Source organism: Hemitrygon akajei, chromosome 1, assembly GCF_048418815.1.
Source record: "Hemitrygon akajei chromosome 1, sHemAka1.3, whole genome shotgun sequence".
Classification (NCBI taxonomy): domain Eukaryota; kingdom Metazoa; phylum Chordata; class Chondrichthyes; order Myliobatiformes; family Dasyatidae; genus Hemitrygon; species Hemitrygon akajei.
In genome coordinates this window covers 105,317,296-105,334,839 of record NC_133124.1, presented here as the reverse complement: position 1 = coordinate 105,334,839, position 17,544 = coordinate 105,317,296, and the positions used below count along the sequence as shown (strand labels likewise).

Below are 17,544 nucleotides of genomic sequence, written 5' to 3'. Positions count from 1 at the left end.
TAGCAAAACCCAAGCAATGATTAGGCAGCTCTGTCCTGATGGTCCACCTACAAAGTATCCCGGGCAGGCTTTGAAGTTCATTTAGAACAATGTTCATTAAGGCTTCAGAATTCAGAATTCAATGGGATTTCCTTCATTACTTGATAACATCAGGGATATCAACAAAATGTGGTATATCTGTACAGTATTCAGTCATCTAGCTGTAACCATTCAATTCCCATTGAATTCTAAGCCTGTGTTTATCCACAGAGATCCCAGATCTTCAGCAGAGTTTGCAAGGCTATATTACTGTTTGTAATTTGAAATTCTGCATTGCACAGACCTTTATCAAGCCCCTGCTTAGTTTCCTGACGATGTTGACATATTTCTGGATCTGTAGGCATACAGGCTCATGAAGGATTCGGTGCAGGCTCATGGGAAGGGAAGTTGAATCCAAGTGAAAATACTTCAGAGTTTGCTTGTTCTTTTTCCAATAGTCACTGTATTATTTTGAATAATTAGAAAATGATAAAATTAGAATATGTGTGAATAACAACATTTATAGGACAAATTTTACTAACAAATTCAGAGTTCTACATTAAATATGTGTTCAGTGGCCACTCTATTAAGTACACAAAAATACAACTGCAGATGCTGTGGATCAAAGAATGCGTACACAAGGCTGGAAGAACTCAGCAGGTCAGGCAGCATCCGTGAGAAAAGAGTAGCCAACGTTTCGGGCCGAGACCCTGCATGAAGTGTCTCGGCCCGAAACGTTGGCTACTCTTTTCTCACAGATGCTGCCTGACCTGCTAAGTTCTTCCAGCATTGTGTATGTATTCTATTAAGTACACCTGCTTATTAATGCAAATATCTAATCATCCAATCATGTGGCAGCAACTCGATGCATAAAAGCAGGAAGACATGGTCAAGAGGTTCAGTTGTTGTTCAGACCAAACATCAGAATGGGGAAGAAATGTGTTCTAAGTGACTTTGATTGTGGAATGATTGTTGGTGCCAGATGCAGTGGTTTGAGTATCTCAGAATCTGATGATCTCCTGGGATTTTCACACTCAACAGTCTCTAGAGTTTTATAGATAAAGGTGCAAAAAACAAAAAAGATCCAGTGAGAGGCAGGTCAATGTGCAAAAACACCTTGTTAATGAGAAAGGGCACTGGTTCAAACCCATAGAAAGGCATGTGTTACAACAATAGTGTGCAGAAAAACATTTCTGACTGCACAATATGTTGACCCTAGAAGTGGATGGGTTACAGCAGCCAGTCCTGTTGTCACTTTATTAGCTACACTCATGTAGTGGTCACTGATTGTGTATCAAATAATGAGGATTTTCTTTTTCTGCCTTCTCTATAATCTCGACTTGTAAGTGAACCTTATATGTATATGGCCCACATCAGATAAAGCTAATGATTCAGTCTTAAAAATAAAACTGCAAATCCTGGAAATTTAAGTTAAGACAAGAAATGCTCAAAATGCACAAAATGTCAACCAGCATGTGTGGAAAGAGAAACAGATGTAATGATTCATATTCAAACCCCTTTGACAGAATCACATAATGTGCTCAAGTAGCACAATCAGCTGATTCTGTTCTCTTTAGTATGTTCTCTTTCTTGTTGCTGTCAGCTCCTGTACTGTAGTGAGTTTTGTTTTAAAAGTGATTCACTGTCTGGCAATGCTAAAAATAGACAGTTCAAGTTCAAATTTATTGTCATCTGTCCGTACATGTATACAACCAAATGAAACAACGTTCCTCCAGAACACAGTGCACCCAAAAAACATACATCACACACACCACATAAACCAAAATATTACCATAATAAAATATAATTTAAAATGCATGTAGTGCACAGCACACGCAAACAGTAAACATCACAGTAATCAGAATAAACTCCCCTCAGGCTTCCAGCCAGATACACAGGTATTGATTACAACTGACATTTCAATGAAAAACGCTGCCATCTTCTTCAAGGATGATGCCTGGGCAAGTCTAGTCTGCTGGTATTTATACCCTCGTATTCCATTCCTCCTGATTGGTTAGTCCTTTTCCAATCAGGTTTCCACTCTCCCACCTTGTATACAATTGAATTCCAGTTCTTACTTCGAGTGAGACCTTCATCTTTGTTAAAATTCTTTTCCTCTAGTTTTATTTCAATGGCTTCCTTTACCAGGTGGTCCCAAAGGACATTGGCACAGCACAGTAGTTTTGTACCTATGGCCATTGGGCACGCAGTGTTCTGCTACTGCTGATTTCTCTAAGAAACTCTAACGAATACACCTCCTGTGCTTCTTACTGTGGGTTTCCACTGTACATCCCATCTGGCGGATATACGCTGCTCCACTTTCACAGGAAATCCTGTAAACACCAGCCTGTCTTCCCTATATTTCCATGGTTGCTGGAAGGATTGCCAGGACCTGAAAGAATATAAGATTAATACCATCCACAAACACATAAGGAAGCTCAACTCACAGCTTTTACGATTCAAAGATGATCTGGGACTTAGGTTGGGTGCGTTTATGGTCTCCTCAGAAAGTATAGACGCTGCTGTGAATGAGGTGGTGCTACAGGTCCAGATTAGATCGTCCATTATGTGCACATCAAGAAGTCTTGTGCTCTTCACTCTCTCCACAGCAGAGCCATTGCTGTACAATGGAGAGTGGTCGACCTGTGCCTTCCTGAAGACCACATCATCTCTTTTGTCATGTCCACATTGAGACTCAGGTTGTTATTCTCTCACCATTTGATCAGCCCCTCTGCCTCCTCTCTGTATGCCGACTCATTATTGGTGCTGATGAGGCCAAGCACTGAAGTATCATCAGTGGCTAGGTACTGCATCTTGAGCTGGATCTAGTAGTGTGGTCATGAACAGCAGCAGGCTAAGCACACAGCCCTGGGGGTGGGGGGTAGGTGTTGGGCAGGCACCAACATTTAGTGTTATCATGCTTGAGATATTGCTGCCAACTCACACTGACTGGGGACTTTCTGTCAAGAAGTCCAAGAACCATTTACAGAGAGTTGGTGAGTCCAATCACAGACAGTTAATCCACCAGCCTATGAGGGACGATTGTGTTAAATGGTGAGCTGAGGTCAGTGAACAACATCTTGGTATGTGAGGCATTGGTTTCATGGTGGGACAGGACCGAGTGGCGGGTCAAGACTACAGCATCACCAATGGACTGGTCTGAACAGTAGGCAAACTGGAAGGGGTTCAATGTGGCTGGAAGGTGGAATTTTAACATCCATTAGTGGTTGCTCAAAGCACTTCATGATTGTTGAGGGTAATTGTTCAGGGCAGTTAGCAGCACTCTCTCGGGCACTGTAATGATGGTCGCTGCCTTGACGCCTTCAGGGACAGTAGGCTGTTAAAGATGTCTGTTAAAACTTCTGCTAGCATGGCTGTACAATACCTTGGCACCTGACCTGGTATGTTGTCCAGCCCCATAGCTTTTTGTGAGTTTGCCCTGGCTAGGATCCTCCTCACTTCAGCTGTGGCCAGAGAGTGTGCATGTTCCTTGGGGTGACAGGGGGTTTTCCTCAATGTCGCATCATTCAATACATCAAATTGTGCATAGGACATTCAGTCCATCAGGAAGGGAGGCATCACTATCGTTGTTATGCAGGGTGGATATAACTAGTTATGGTTTGTATACCTTGCCACATGCATTGCAAGACCCTGGTGTCAGAAAGGTGTCTGTGAATTCTCTGCATACTCATGCTTTGCCTTCCTTTTGGCATGGGAGAGCGTGGCTCTTTCTGACCTTAGGGTCATCCTGTCCCCCGATTTGAGGTCTCCAAGTAGTGCACCATCCTCTGCAGTCAGCTATGATGTCTGGTTTGCCCTGGCAGTGCGGTGTTTAATCATGGTAACATCCTCAATACACTTTCCTTTGTAGCCAGTCACCAATCCCACGTATTCATCAATTCTAATGTGATGATCATAGGTAGATGCTGAATATGCTCTTAAGGCGTATTCTAGCCAGGTCCTGGTTTGACTTATTTAACCAATGGTTTTCATGAAGGGATTAACAAAATAGATTTGTGGTCTGAGTATCAAAGGTCATGTGGGAGGTTTCAGCCTTGCAGACTCCGTGAATGTTGATACAAACCTGGTCTGATGTATTTGCTCCTCTGGTTGTGAAGTCGACCTACTGATAGAACTTTTGTTTCTTTTTAAATCTATGTTTAAACAAAACATAGTAACAATAGAAATACAGAGAGTTTGAGAATACAAAGTTAATAGAGCAGTATATACAAGTATAAACTATTGATACACAAATGTAACAAATCTCCCAAACTCATCCTGTATTTATACAGTAAAAAAACACAAATTGAAAAAGAGAATACACAGAAAAAAAACTAACTTGCAAACTGAACTGAGAAAAAAAAGCTGTGCTATTATATTATAACAGATATAAACAGTAGTGTCAATAACTCCGCTCCTCTAACCAAGTATTTAAAGGTAATAAAAGAGGTTCAGGAAAGGTTGATTTAGCTCATATGAAAGTGTTGAATAAATGGTCTCCAGGTTTCCTCAAACTTAATCAAAGGGTCAAAAATAACACTTCTGATTTTCTCTAAACTTAAACAAGATATAGTTTGAGAAAACCATTGGAATGTAGTTGGAGGATTAATCTCTTTCCAGTTCAATAGAATGGATCTTCTAGCCATTAATGTAATAAATGCAATCATCTGATGAGCTGATGGGGATAAGTAACTATTATCCACCATTGGTAAGCCAAAAATTACAGTAATAGGGTGAGGATGTAAATTAATACTCAAAACTGTTGAAGTAATACCAAAAATATTTTTCCAATATTTCTCCAAAAGAGGACAAGACCAAAACATGTGAGTCAAAGAGGCTACTTCAGAATGGCATCTATCACAAATAGGATTAATGTGAGAGTAAAAGCGGGCAAATTTATCCTTAGACGTATGAGCCCTATGCTCCACCTTAAATCGTATCAAGACGTGTTTAGCACATATACAGGAAGAGTTAACTAAATGTAAAATTTTCTCCTATTTCTCTGTAGGTAATGAAAGTTGAAGTTCTTTTTCCCATTCATTCTTCATTTTATCTGATATATCAGGTTGTATTTTCATGATCATATCATAAATTCTTATCATTAAACCCTTCTGATAAGACTTTTCCCAACTCATACCCAACCAATATCACGGAAATTTTTTTAGGTTGAACCCCTTATCAGAAGGGTTTAATAGCAACCATTTATGATAGAACTTTTGGCAGGAGTGGTTTTAAATTGGCATGATTGAAGTCACTGGTAACAATGAGAATCCATTGGGGAGGTCACAGATGGCACCATAGGACCTCCTCTTGGGGTTATGTGGTTTTTAAGATTACTCAAACGGACAAGGGAAATGTCCCCCATCCACTTGTCTACCCATAATGTTCATGCACAGCCTTCTTTTAATATTAAGTCTGCAGTGAGAGAAGATAATGCTCAGAATTGAACATTAAACCACCAAATTTTTCATTAAGTCACTTCAACAATTCTGAACTGAGTATGAACACTATAAGGAAGCTTTACAGGGACATGGTGAAACAATGCTCAAACTGACTGGGTGTCAGCACAAGTGTTGGCTTTATCAATATGACTACTCACCACCCTAGTATAATAACTCACAGATAAAACTTGTCCACTTGTAAATCAGCGAGCATGAAGTTGCACACCACCAGCATGGCTACCAGTTTTGTCCAAAATACCACCATCCAGTTTCATTTGAGGACCTACCATGCTCCAGCAAATTTCTACTGATATATCTGAATCTCAAAGATGCGCTGCCAAGACAGTTGAAGGCCAACAGACTTTTCTAGAATGACACAGTTATGCTTCTGTACAGCTGAACAAATTTCAGCATTTGGTGACAAGAAAGCTGGATGATCTGCAACATCTGGAACAAGCACTTGATGGAATATTTCACGTTGGAATTAATTGGTTTGTCATGCAGTTTAACAAGCATTCACAAGCAACACACACGGCAAATTAAATGGGATCCCTGCACAGAACATGATAGAAGTCCAGTCCATCCAATCACGTAAATAACCATCATATTAGCACAGTTGCTGTGCGTCGAGCAGCTTCTGATGCCATTGAATAGATCACCTAACTCAATATTTGGCTCCAAGCGATGTACGAGCAGCCTTCAGGAGGGTGAGCCACAAAAAGCATTCAGCCCAGACAGAGCACCTGGTCAAATACTAAAGACCTGTGCTGATCAACTGGCTGGAGTGTTCACTGAGATCTTTAACTTCTCCCTTTGGCCGTCTGAGATACCCACTTGCTTCACACAGGTTTCAATTATACTGATGCCTAAGAAGAACGTGGTAACCTGCCTCAACGATTATTGTCCCGTAGCACCTACATCCATAGTGATGAAGTGCTTTGAGATGTTAGTGATGAAACAAATCAACCCCTGCCTGAGAAGCAAAATGTATCCACTCCAATTTGCCAACCGGAGCAATAGGTTCACAGTAAATGTCATCTGATTGGCTCTTCACTCAACCCTGGAACATCTGGACAGCAAAGCTACCTGTATCAAGATGCTCTTTATTGACCTCAGCTTGACATTCAAATCTCCTCAAAACTAATCAATGAACTTTAAGACCGTGGCTTCAATACCTCCTTATGCAATTGGATTCTCTACTTCCTCACTTGCAAACCCCAGTCAGTTCAGATTGATAACATCTCCTACATGATCTCCATTAGCACAGGGAGACCACAAGACTGTCTGCTTAGTCCCTTGCTCTACTCACTTTACATTTATAACAGTATGGCTAAGCACAGCTCCAATGCCATATTTGTTTTCTGTTGACACCACTGTCATAGGCCAAATGAAAGGTGGTGACGAATCAGCATATAGGAGGGAGATTGAAAATCTGGCTGAGTGGTGCCACAACAACAACCTCTTACTCAATGTCAGCAAGACCAAGGAGCTGATTGCTGACTTCAGTATGAGGAACCCAGATGTCCATGTGCCAGTCCTCATTGAAAGATCAGAGGTGGAGAGGGTCAGCAACTTTGAAATTCTCAGTGTTATCATTTCAGGGGATTGGTCCTGAGCCCAGCAAACAAGTGCAATTGCAAAGAAAGTACAGCAGCACCACTACATTCTCAGGAGTATGCAAAGATTTGGAATGACATCCAAAACCTTAATAAACTTCTATAGATGTGTGGTAAAGAACATAATGACTGGCTGCATCACAGCCTGGTATGGAAGCACCAATAACTTTGCATGGAAGATCCTACAAAATGTAGTGGATCCAGCCAGTCCATCACAGGTAAAGCCCTTCCCAACATTGAACACATCCACATGAAGTGTTATCGCAGGAAAGCAACATCCACCATCAGGGACACCCACACCATCCAGGGCATGCTCTCTTTTCACTGCTGTCATCAAGATGGTACAGCTGCCTCAAGACTCACACCACCAGGTTCAGGTATAGTTATTACTCCGTCAACCATCAGGCTCTTGAACTGAAGGGGAGTATTTCACTCAACTTCACTTCCCATCATTGAGATGTTCACACAACCTTTGGACTCCCTTTCAAGGACTCTTCATCTCATGTTCTTGATGTTTATTGATTATTGCTCATTTATTATTATTATTATTTATTTATTTTTGTATTTGCTTAGTTTGCTGCCTTTTGCACATCGGTTGAACAAAAGACAAACGGTCTTCCATTGATTCAACTATGGTTATTATTCTATTATGTTTTTACTGAATATGCCCACGAGTAAATGAATCTCGGGGTTGTATTTGATGACATACATGTACATTTATAATAAATTTACTTTGAACTTTAAATTATTACTTGTTTTTTTGTGTCACATGATAAAGAGAACAAAAGCATTCAACAGTGTTTAAGGAGGCGTCATTATTAACAAAGTATAAAGATTCAAGCTGGAAACTATTCAACTCAAGCTTAAAGATTTTGCTCTTTTGTTAGAGACACAATCTGCTATTGCATTTTCATCTGCCATTTCTATTGCTGACACACTATGCTGTTCCCGCCTTCACTTGTAGCAGGCTCATAAGATCAGGCAGAATTTATAAGACTGGTTCCAGATATTTTCCATCATCTGCCTACTGAAGATTGTGGCAAGCAGGAATATCAACTTATTCCAGTGGGGATTATGGAAAGAGTTACTGTTAATATCTTTAAATGCAAATCTGATGAACTCCTATTGCAACATACTTTTAGATACAGTTCTAGTCGCTGAAGTTTTTGGAAGGAAAAAGAGAGCAGTCAGAGAGGTAGATGGAATAGGTTTGAACAATGACAAATAATTATTAAACTGAGTACATTCAAAGGAGAAATGAGAAGTTTTAGAGGTGACAGTATGATTGACATTCGAGAGGAATATGGTAATATAGAATTGTTTCAGCTTGTCCATAACCGTCAAAGACAGAACCTGTGCTTGCAGGAAGTAAATTTATAACTAAACATATGGCAAGTATTGTCTAGAAACTAGGCAACACCCTTCAATCAGTTTGCTGCGTGCCCACAATTGACTTGTTTGTGGAGGTGCAGCAGGAAAGCTCAGTACACACCAATCCAGGTCACTGTACAAGACAGATGCAATAGTAGTGTGCAAAGGGCATCAGAGATTCAAGGCAAGGGGATGCAAAGGAAGAGAGGTCCAAAGGTGGCACTAGTAGTGTCAGTGGATATGGGAAGCGGGCTGAGTTCAGCAGAAAGGTGAGTAGTAACACTGATCATTAAGAGTTGGTGGCAGGACAGAGTTTAATGAGGTCACTGGATGTGATCAATATCTGAGAGGTTATATGGTTGACATTCCAAGGATTGCTTCATGTGTGAATGCTCAAGCTACAAGCTGGCTGGTGTGGAAACAGAAGAATTCACACCAGCATGAGAAGAGAGATACACTGAACTTCAAATCAATACTGCACCTGAACTGAGGAACTTCAGTCTGGCCTTTATCCCATATTGCACCTGAAGTCTTATTATTTAATTGTCTAATGATCTATATTGCTGTTCTTCAGGAACCAAAACTTCCAAAATAGGTCATTAAAACCCTACAGGGTGAAGTAGGGTTCATATCTCAAATCATAAAGCTACTCCATCTCTTTTAAAAGTTCAATATTTTTGAAATACTTCTGTTTTCCATTGCCCTCGTACCTGGTTTGTTTTGCAATGTGTTCAAATCCAGAGAGGACAACATAGTTTGTGAAAGCCATGAAGTACCTGTAAGAGAGAAAGATGAACAAATATTGAACTATTCCATTGCACAGATTTAGAGAAATATAGAGCAGAAGGAGGATGCAGTGGGAGAATTAGTTCAGTAAGGGAAGAACAGGCTGAAGATTGTGAGGAGGGACAGATAAGGGGACAATGGAGAGAGACAAGAAAAAAAGTGGGCAGAAAGGTGAGAAGTTGGATGAAGCAAGAGATCAAAGAAATTTGGATAGGTGGGGGGGGTGGTTAGAGGTGTGGAGCTGCACAAGACAAAACAGGGCAAGGCTGTAGTTTTTGGACTCAGGTCCTAGAGGTTGATAGTCTAAGACCTTTATCACTTGGCTACTCTATTCAACTTCAGGTTCATAAGAAATGGCCCCAGCACTCCACTATACCAACACTCCTCCATGCTAATATCAAATACATATCAGTGCTAATCCCATGTGCAGTGATCTGCAGCCTTCTATGCTTTGGAGATTCAAGTGCTAGTCCATGTATCCTTTAAATATTGTACGAGTCTCTTCACACTTATCAGAATTAAATTTCATCTACCAGTGTTTTACCTAATTTACCAGTTGATCAATATCTTTCTTTATCCTCAGACTATCCACCTCACTATCAAAGTACCACCAATTTTTATGTCAATCATACCTCTTATGTTAACATCTAGGTTGTTCCTACATTTAGCTAACAGCAAGGTTCCAGTACACCACTGATCATAGGCTTCCAATTCCAAAACAATCCCACCATCACCCTCCATCTCCTTCTATTGCACTTACTAATTTGTCTTAGAACCTGCAGGCTCTAACTGTTTGGACCAACTTTCCATATAGGTTCTGAACAAATGCTCATTAGTGATCTTCATACACTGACCTGTAATGAATGGCTAGTCAGACATGATTGCCAAGCATCTGAAATAATCAGCTTGGTCACTTACATAATGTACATTTCCTTAAGGTGCTGTGCATTTTTGAGCAGGTAGAGCTCCTTGTGGGTTGAAGTATCGAATCTTTCGCTAAGGTGCGAGCAATTGTCTTCTGTCTGATTGCAAAGTGCCTCCAAACTTTCCGCCAAGACAAAAAGCGATTCTTTCAGCTGTGGTTGGGATTTTGGGTCAGAAGCTTCTACAGAAATGAAACACACATAGAACAAAACTGGGAAGGTTTACTCAGGCTATAATGAAAAGTAAAAATTATTGTATCAGCAAGCCACAAGACCCCACATCATGAAATTCAGTAGAGCTGAAGTCAAAGGAACTGAGAATCAGGAAGTTTAAAAACCAGACAGATAATTCATCCTAGCAAATCAACACTTTTTAAGTGTATGTGCTACCTATTAATTTCACAGCGACTGTATTTTAGTTTCATCCACCATCTTTTTCCAATATTTTGATCCATTGGTACGTGAAGTCAGTGACTTCTTCTCTAGAAGGTACAAGGTCCATCAGGAAGAAGGTAAAAGAGCCTCAGAACTCACACCACCACATCCAGGAATGGTTATAACCCCTCAACTGTTGGGCTCTTAAATAAAAGGGATAACTACATTCATCTATTGAGATGTTCCCATGACCATGATCTCACTTTCAGGACTCTTTATCTTGTTATTTCAAGTTCTTGTTATTTATTGCTATTTATTTATATTTGCATTTGCACAGCTTGTTATCTTCTATGCTCTACTTGATCTTTCATTAATCCTGTTTACAGTTACTATTCCATAGATTTTCTGAGTATGCCCGCAGGAAAAATAATCTCAGGGTTGTATGCGGTGACATGTATGCATGTGCTCTGATAGTAAAATTTAGTTTGAACTTTGATCTTTTGACCAGTGTCAGTCTTTGTAAAAGAATGCAGCACCTAAGAGTCACTTACCAGCCTTGACAAGGGGCTGCAGAACTTTCGTTTTAATATCAGACAACAAATTCTTGAAGGACTGTTCCATCTTGAAGAGGTAGGCAGCTTCCCTTTGGCATTTTTCCTTTGGTAATACAAACAAAATAGAGTAATAATAACTACAGAGATATCTTAGTCCACAGTGAACTCTGCACCAGGTCTGAAGAATTAAGAGTGGATACTGGACATTGTATTATAGAAGGTTAATAAAAAGGGATAACCTGTAAAAAGTAAATTCAAGCAATTCTGTGCATGCTAGAAATCTAGAGCAACACACACACACAATATTGAAGGAAATCAGCAAGTCATGCAGCGACTATGGAGGGGAAACAACCAGTCAACATTTTGGGCCAAGACTCTTCATCAGGACTGTTTCAGCCTGAAACATTAACTGTTTATTCTCCTCCATTGATGCTGAGTTCTTCCAGCATTTTGTCTGTTAACCTGTAAAAAGACCTATTCTTCAGGAAAGGATAGTAACAGAAAGATGGTGAAAGGCCTTGATAGAGTGGACGTGCAGAGGATGTTTCCTTTGGCGGGAGAGTCAAAGACCCGAGGACACAGCCTCAAAATAGAGGGTCTTCCTTTTAGAACGGAGGTGAGGAGGAATTTCTTTAGCCAGACGTTGGTGAATCTGTGGAATTCTTTGCCACAGGCAGCTGTGGAGGCCAAGTCTTTATGTACATTTAAGGCAGAGGTTGACAGGTTCTTGATTGGTCAGGGCATGAAGGAATACAGGGAGATGGCAGGAGATTGGGACCGAGAAGAAAATTGGATCAGCCATGATGAAATGGTGGAGCAGATGTGATGGGCCAAATGACCTAATTCTTTTCTCATATCTTATGGTCTTATAGCACAAAGCAATTTGCCTAACAAGGTTCACTGAGAAAATGCTAGACTCCAATACTAAGGAGGCAACAGCAGAAGATGTTGAAAATCATAAAACTTCCAAGCAGAATCAATATGATTATTCTGAAAAGAAAATTGTGATTGACATTCTCACAAGAGGTCTTTAAGTAGTTAACAAGAGAGAAGGTGAAAATGAATCAGTAGATGTGATCTATTCAGATTTCCAGAGGGCATTCAGTAAGGGACCACATAAAAGTTTAATGCACAGGAATACACAAGCTTGGCAGTGATATACTGGCTTGCACAAGAGGGTGTCCAACTATAGAAGTCAGTGAGTCTAGATAAATGAAATGGTTTTTGAATTGAGAATCAGTTACTAAGGCAGTGCCACTGGAATTAGTGGCGAGACTTCAGCCGTTTATAATGTATTGGGATTACTTGAATGAGGACTTCAGCCAAATTTGTTCATGATAGACAAATAGTTGGATTGGCAAGTTCCAAGAAAGACAGAAAGAACAAGCAAAAGGCCATAGCTAAATGAATGGCATATGCAGTATAAGGTGGGGAAATGTGAGGTCATCCACTTCGTTGGATGGAAAAACTGAAAAGCAAATTAACATTCTAAAAATGAGTGAGATTACAATTTGGAGACATACGGTATATTGTGTCTGATTGTGCAATGTTTCGATCTGAAGCATTAACTGCGCATTCCCTTTCATAGGTGCTGCCTGACCCCCTGAGCTCTTCAGGTTCTTTTGTGTGTTGATTCACGTTATAATATGTTGTGATACAAAGTGATCTGTGAATTCTTGTAGATGAGTTACAAAAGATTAGCATGCAGTACACCCGTTACTTAGGAAGACTAATGGAATTTTGACTTTTCTTGCAAAAGGTCATGGATATTTTGAATGAAGTTTGCAGTGCATTAGTAACACCAAGCCTCAAGTACAGCATACAGTTTTGGTCTTCATATTTAAAGAAGGATATGCTGTATTAAAGCCCACGCAGAAAAGGTTTATAGCTTAAATCTTGGGATAATGAAATTGAGGTATGAAGAAAGGTTGAGTAAGTTATGCCTATACTCATTGGTATCTAGAGGGAAATAAACATTAAACATTCTGAAAATTTTGAAAGGATTCTTATTTCTTTCTGGTGCAGATAAACAGAACTAGAGGCAAAGTTTCAAGATAAGGAATTGCTTATTTTTCGTTGATTTTAGAAGAAAGGGATAAAGAGGATTTTCTTCTCTCAAAGAGTCATGAATTTTTGGAATTTCCTTTTCCAGAGTTATAAAGGTGAATCATTGATTAAGACAAAATCTGACAGACATTTAAACTACAAGGTACACCAGGGATTTGAGCAAACATGGGAATGTAGGAAAGTAACATTTGGGCTTAAAGTGTATCTGCTATGCTCATTGAATGGCTGACATGACTGGCCTATACTTGCTCGTTTCGAATGTTCTTACCTTAACATCTGGCCCCAAGTTAGTAGCTTGCCGGGAGTTTGACACAGATTTTGAGCAGGGTGTCATCCAGTTGACAGAAAAGCTGGACTTCTGCGGCCGTACATCTGAATCAGCCCGCTGGACTGGGCAACCCTGGTCCATTCTGTGGCTCAAGTCAGTATCAGAATTTCCATCTCGCTCAACAGATCATTTTCAGTTTAGTTATTGCTTTAATTAAAAAGGGAAAGAATGGATGTGTCAAAATAAACAAGCTCTAATTTTCTCATTTGATCCCATTTCATTTAACATTATTCAACAACTTTGCTTCCACTTGTGCTGGATTTTTTGTTTGGATTTATGAACTCCCACTGGAGATTTATATTTTCCAAAATGATTTTCTGCTCCTTATTTCACTGCTTTTTTTTTCCAGTGTTTTATCCAAATACTGAAGTGTACATACAGTCTGCATGTATTTCAAAACATTTTCCAAAATCACAACTGTCTAGCTGGTATCAAGCCAGCATGAGACGTTTCCTGTGAAAATATCTCACTGCCCTCAGAATGTTAAATAATAATTATTCACATCATTTGGCAATTCTCAATTCATTTCAATTCAAGTTTAATTTTCATTCAACCATACATGAATATCCATGACTACAGACAAACAGGTAGTGGATAGTGGCTCCATATGTCACCACTACAAGCCACATAAAGATCATCTAGAGAGATAATTCAACAACAGTAGCCAGGCAGTTTGGAGTTCCCTACAAAGTCTACCAACTTCTAACAGAAGTTGCTCCCAAGCCTTCCCACACCCCTACCTTGATCAATCAGTTTTATTGCCAGTTTGATAAGGACAATCACCATCTTATCACTCCCTCTGATCCCAATATACAGAGCCCCAAACCCCCCTCCCTTTCACAACCAAGCCAATGTCAGCATCCCCCTTTCACTCCAGCCCTATTCACCTTCAGCCTGCCGCTCCTTCCATCCCACCCTATACTTTCTGTGAAGCAAGAAGACATTCGCAAACTACTTGGAAAACAGTGCATTAGGAGAGCTGCTGGTGTCTCACCTGGTACTCTGAGGCACTGTGCTAATTAGCCAGCACCTGCTTTCACTAAAATATTTAACATCTCCCTGAAATTATGCAGGGTTCCAATCTGCTTTAAAGTTGCTACAATTGCTTCATTTCCCAAGAAAGATAAGTTCACTGAACCTAATGATGAAAAGTCAGCCATCTGACTTCAGTAGTTCTGAAAACCCTTGAACATCTGAAGCTGGCCTACCTTAAGTCCATTACTAATCCTTTCCCTGACCTGTTTCCTTATAGAGCAAATTGCTCGTTTGAGGACACAGTTAACTCATGCCTTCATTTCATTCTTCAACATTTGGACTCCACAATACCTGTGTGAGGATCTTGTTTGTGGATTTTAGCTCCGCCTTTTGTTCCGGAGTTGCTCCACAGCCAGCTCACCTAGCTAGCTGTGCCCTACAATATCTTTAAGTGGATTATGGACTTCCTGACAGGAAGGAAGGATTATGCGAGGCTGGACTTCTACTTGTCAGTCCAATGTCTGTCAGCACAGGCCCTCCCCAGGACTCTATTCTATCACCCCCTCCCCCCTTTCTCACTCTATACTAATGACTGTACCTCCACAAACAAATGCATTAAAATCCTAAAGTTTGCAGATGGCATGACAGTAGTTGGTCTCATCTCTAATAATGAGGTGGATCTGTTATCAAAGAGAGGCAGACTGTTTTGCATTATAGTGAGCTTGTAACAACTTGGAGCTAAAGACCGTGAAAGTGATATCTGCCAACAACCCTCTACCTGTCCCTCCTTGGAAATGAATGGTCAGACCATGTCTGTGGTCAAGTCATTCATATTCCAGGAGACTACCATTACCAATACATTGAAGTGTATGATGTTCATTACTAGGAAAGCCCAGCAGAGACTGTTCTTCCTAAGCCAGCTTAGGAAACTTAATATCTCAGTGTGTATCCTGGTGAATTTTTACTCAGCCGTCACTGAAAGTGTTGTGGCCACCTGTATCACCATTTGTTGTTCCAGCATCTCCTCCCTCTCCAAGTCCAGGTTGCAGTCAATGGTCCACTCAGTGGAGAAAATAACTGGCTGCTAACTATCGACATTGAAAGACCTATGCATCATCAGGGTGAAGGAAAAGATTTGAAAAAATCACTGCTGATTCTACCCTCCCTTACACCAAATTGCCATCAGGGGAACACTACAAGTCCATCATCACCAGGACTACATGTCATTTCCCAAAGCTTACAGTATCTCCTGTAGCAATGCAGTTGTTCAATGACACTCACTGAGGTGGAATATCCAAACTGTCCCTGTACAACATCCATTAAATGATCCTTCCTGCTCTCTGTTGATGGTTGTTTAGTCCATTTCACATTTACTTAGGTTTGATTTTCAACTTTTATGCTTGTGACCATTCTGCTAATTGTTGATTGCTCATGGCTATTTGCATTATTGTCTTGTAAATTGTTGATTGCTATTGTGTTGTCTGTTATAGTCCTGTATTTTATGATAGCATTTGAAATGAGTCCAGTCCCGATCTATCAATCTTCAACATTTAAAATCACAAAGCAATTTCAAATGCTGCATTCATTGGTTTGGATGCCTCCTCTGTTGACTTCAGAGGAGTCTCGAAGGAACAGAGACTGAAATAAGAGGGCGACAAGAGTGTAAACAGAAAGAGAGAGAAAGGTGAAACATTTAATGACTAGGAAACATGCTAATTAAAAAGCAAACGAGAAACATTTGATGCAAAATGAATGCGAAAATAGCAGACAGTTAGTTAATCAATAGGATTGACAGACAAAACTGTGAAAAGCTCCAAATTGGTGAAAAGTTGTCCATCTTGGATGAATCAAAACCTCATAGCTCTACCACTTCATACACCTCCTTGAGGTTGATGGCCTACACAGGATTAATCATGCGAAGGCACTAACCCAGGGAAATTCCTGCTTCAACAATCATCACCAAAAGAGCAGTGTTGTTTCATTATCCTGGATTCTATAACCTCTAAACACCATTCTTGTACCTTTCCCAGGTCGAAGATTTTTCATCTGAAGTAACAACTTTCTCTTTCTCCGGATGCTGTCTGACTGGCTGTTACTAAGATGTTTGCTTTTATTTTAGTTTTCCAACAGATGCAATTATTTCATTTTTTAAGTTGTTGTACTTGAACTTCAAATCTTACTTCCTCAATTCAGAGTATAACAAAACACTATTGGTTCACACTGTATGTTGCCTTTACTTCCTCCTTGTCAAAAAATTTCAGTGCAGATTAACCACTTTGGGAATAACTATGATGTTTTTCTTCAAATCCAAAAAAACTTGAAGTTTGTCTGGCATAACCAAACAATCTAAGTTACGGTAGTATACTGCACTCTGAGTCAGCCTTATATGGGTATGTTTGATTTTGGCAGCTATATATAACAAAGTTTTGTGTGAACTAGTCATATCCCTTAACATAATGAACACACACACAAAAGAGCTGATAGCTACAAATTAAAAAGAAAATATTTAAAACAGAAACAAGTGGGCTTTGTGGAACTGTATAGAACTTTTTTATGTAAATCAGTTTTACAGTAGTTTCATAGCAAGTGGATATAGTGTCCTTGAATTTAGATATCTCACCTTCCAGTGATCTTCTTTGCTGTTACATTGTTAGTATTATGCTGACTGAATAAATTTGGTCAAGGTCATGAGAGAGGAAAGTTTCATATTTCAGATCTACTCTTTTTCAATCCATATTATCTCTGACCTTCAAAAGAAGCTTTGTTCCAACAAAAGGCAAAAATCCAAATTGCTATTTGCTCTTTCCAATTTATGACACCTGCAATATTCTAGGCTCTTTATAGAATACTTAGGGCTCTAAGTTTACAGATAAAAAGAAAATTGACATGCAATGGGAACCAAGTCATAAAGTCCATTGTGGGTTTAATCTGTAGCTCATTAAAAAAAACAGCGATTTTTGGGTTTAGCACATATAGTAAATAACTTCCGCCATTTATTTTCAAATCTGTATGTAGATTGTAGATTAAATTTAAAATCCAGCTCCTAACAATGGTGTCTAAAAACCCTGACTCAGAGACTAGACAATGTTA

The 17,544-nt window shown here is 39.7% G+C and overlaps 1 protein-coding gene across 2 annotated transcripts in view; it reads right to left on the bottom strand.

Annotated features, from left to right (window-relative positions):
- The window catches only part of LOC140729291 (ALS2 C-terminal-like protein), a 93,113-nt gene that overhangs the window by 60,027 nt on the left and 15,542 nt on the right, over nt 1-17,544 (bottom strand). Inside the window, exons 2-6 of one of the 2 annotated variants that reach the window (XM_073048900.1) lie at nt 13,420-13,626; nt 11,082-11,187; nt 10,151-10,337; nt 9,157-9,222; nt 323-479 (exon numbers count right to left, since the gene is read on the bottom strand). In XM_073048900.1, the coding sequence (XP_072905001.1) occupies nt 323-479; nt 9,157-9,222; nt 10,151-10,337; nt 11,082-11,187; nt 13,420-13,560 (657 nt within the window). In that variant the 5' untranslated portion in view covers nt 13,561-13,626. Of the gene's footprint in view, nt 1-322; nt 480-2,289; nt 4,130-9,156; nt 9,223-10,150; nt 10,338-11,081; nt 11,188-13,419; nt 13,627-17,544 lie in introns of those variants that run through there. The other variant, XM_073048908.1, reaches the window with a different exon arrangement.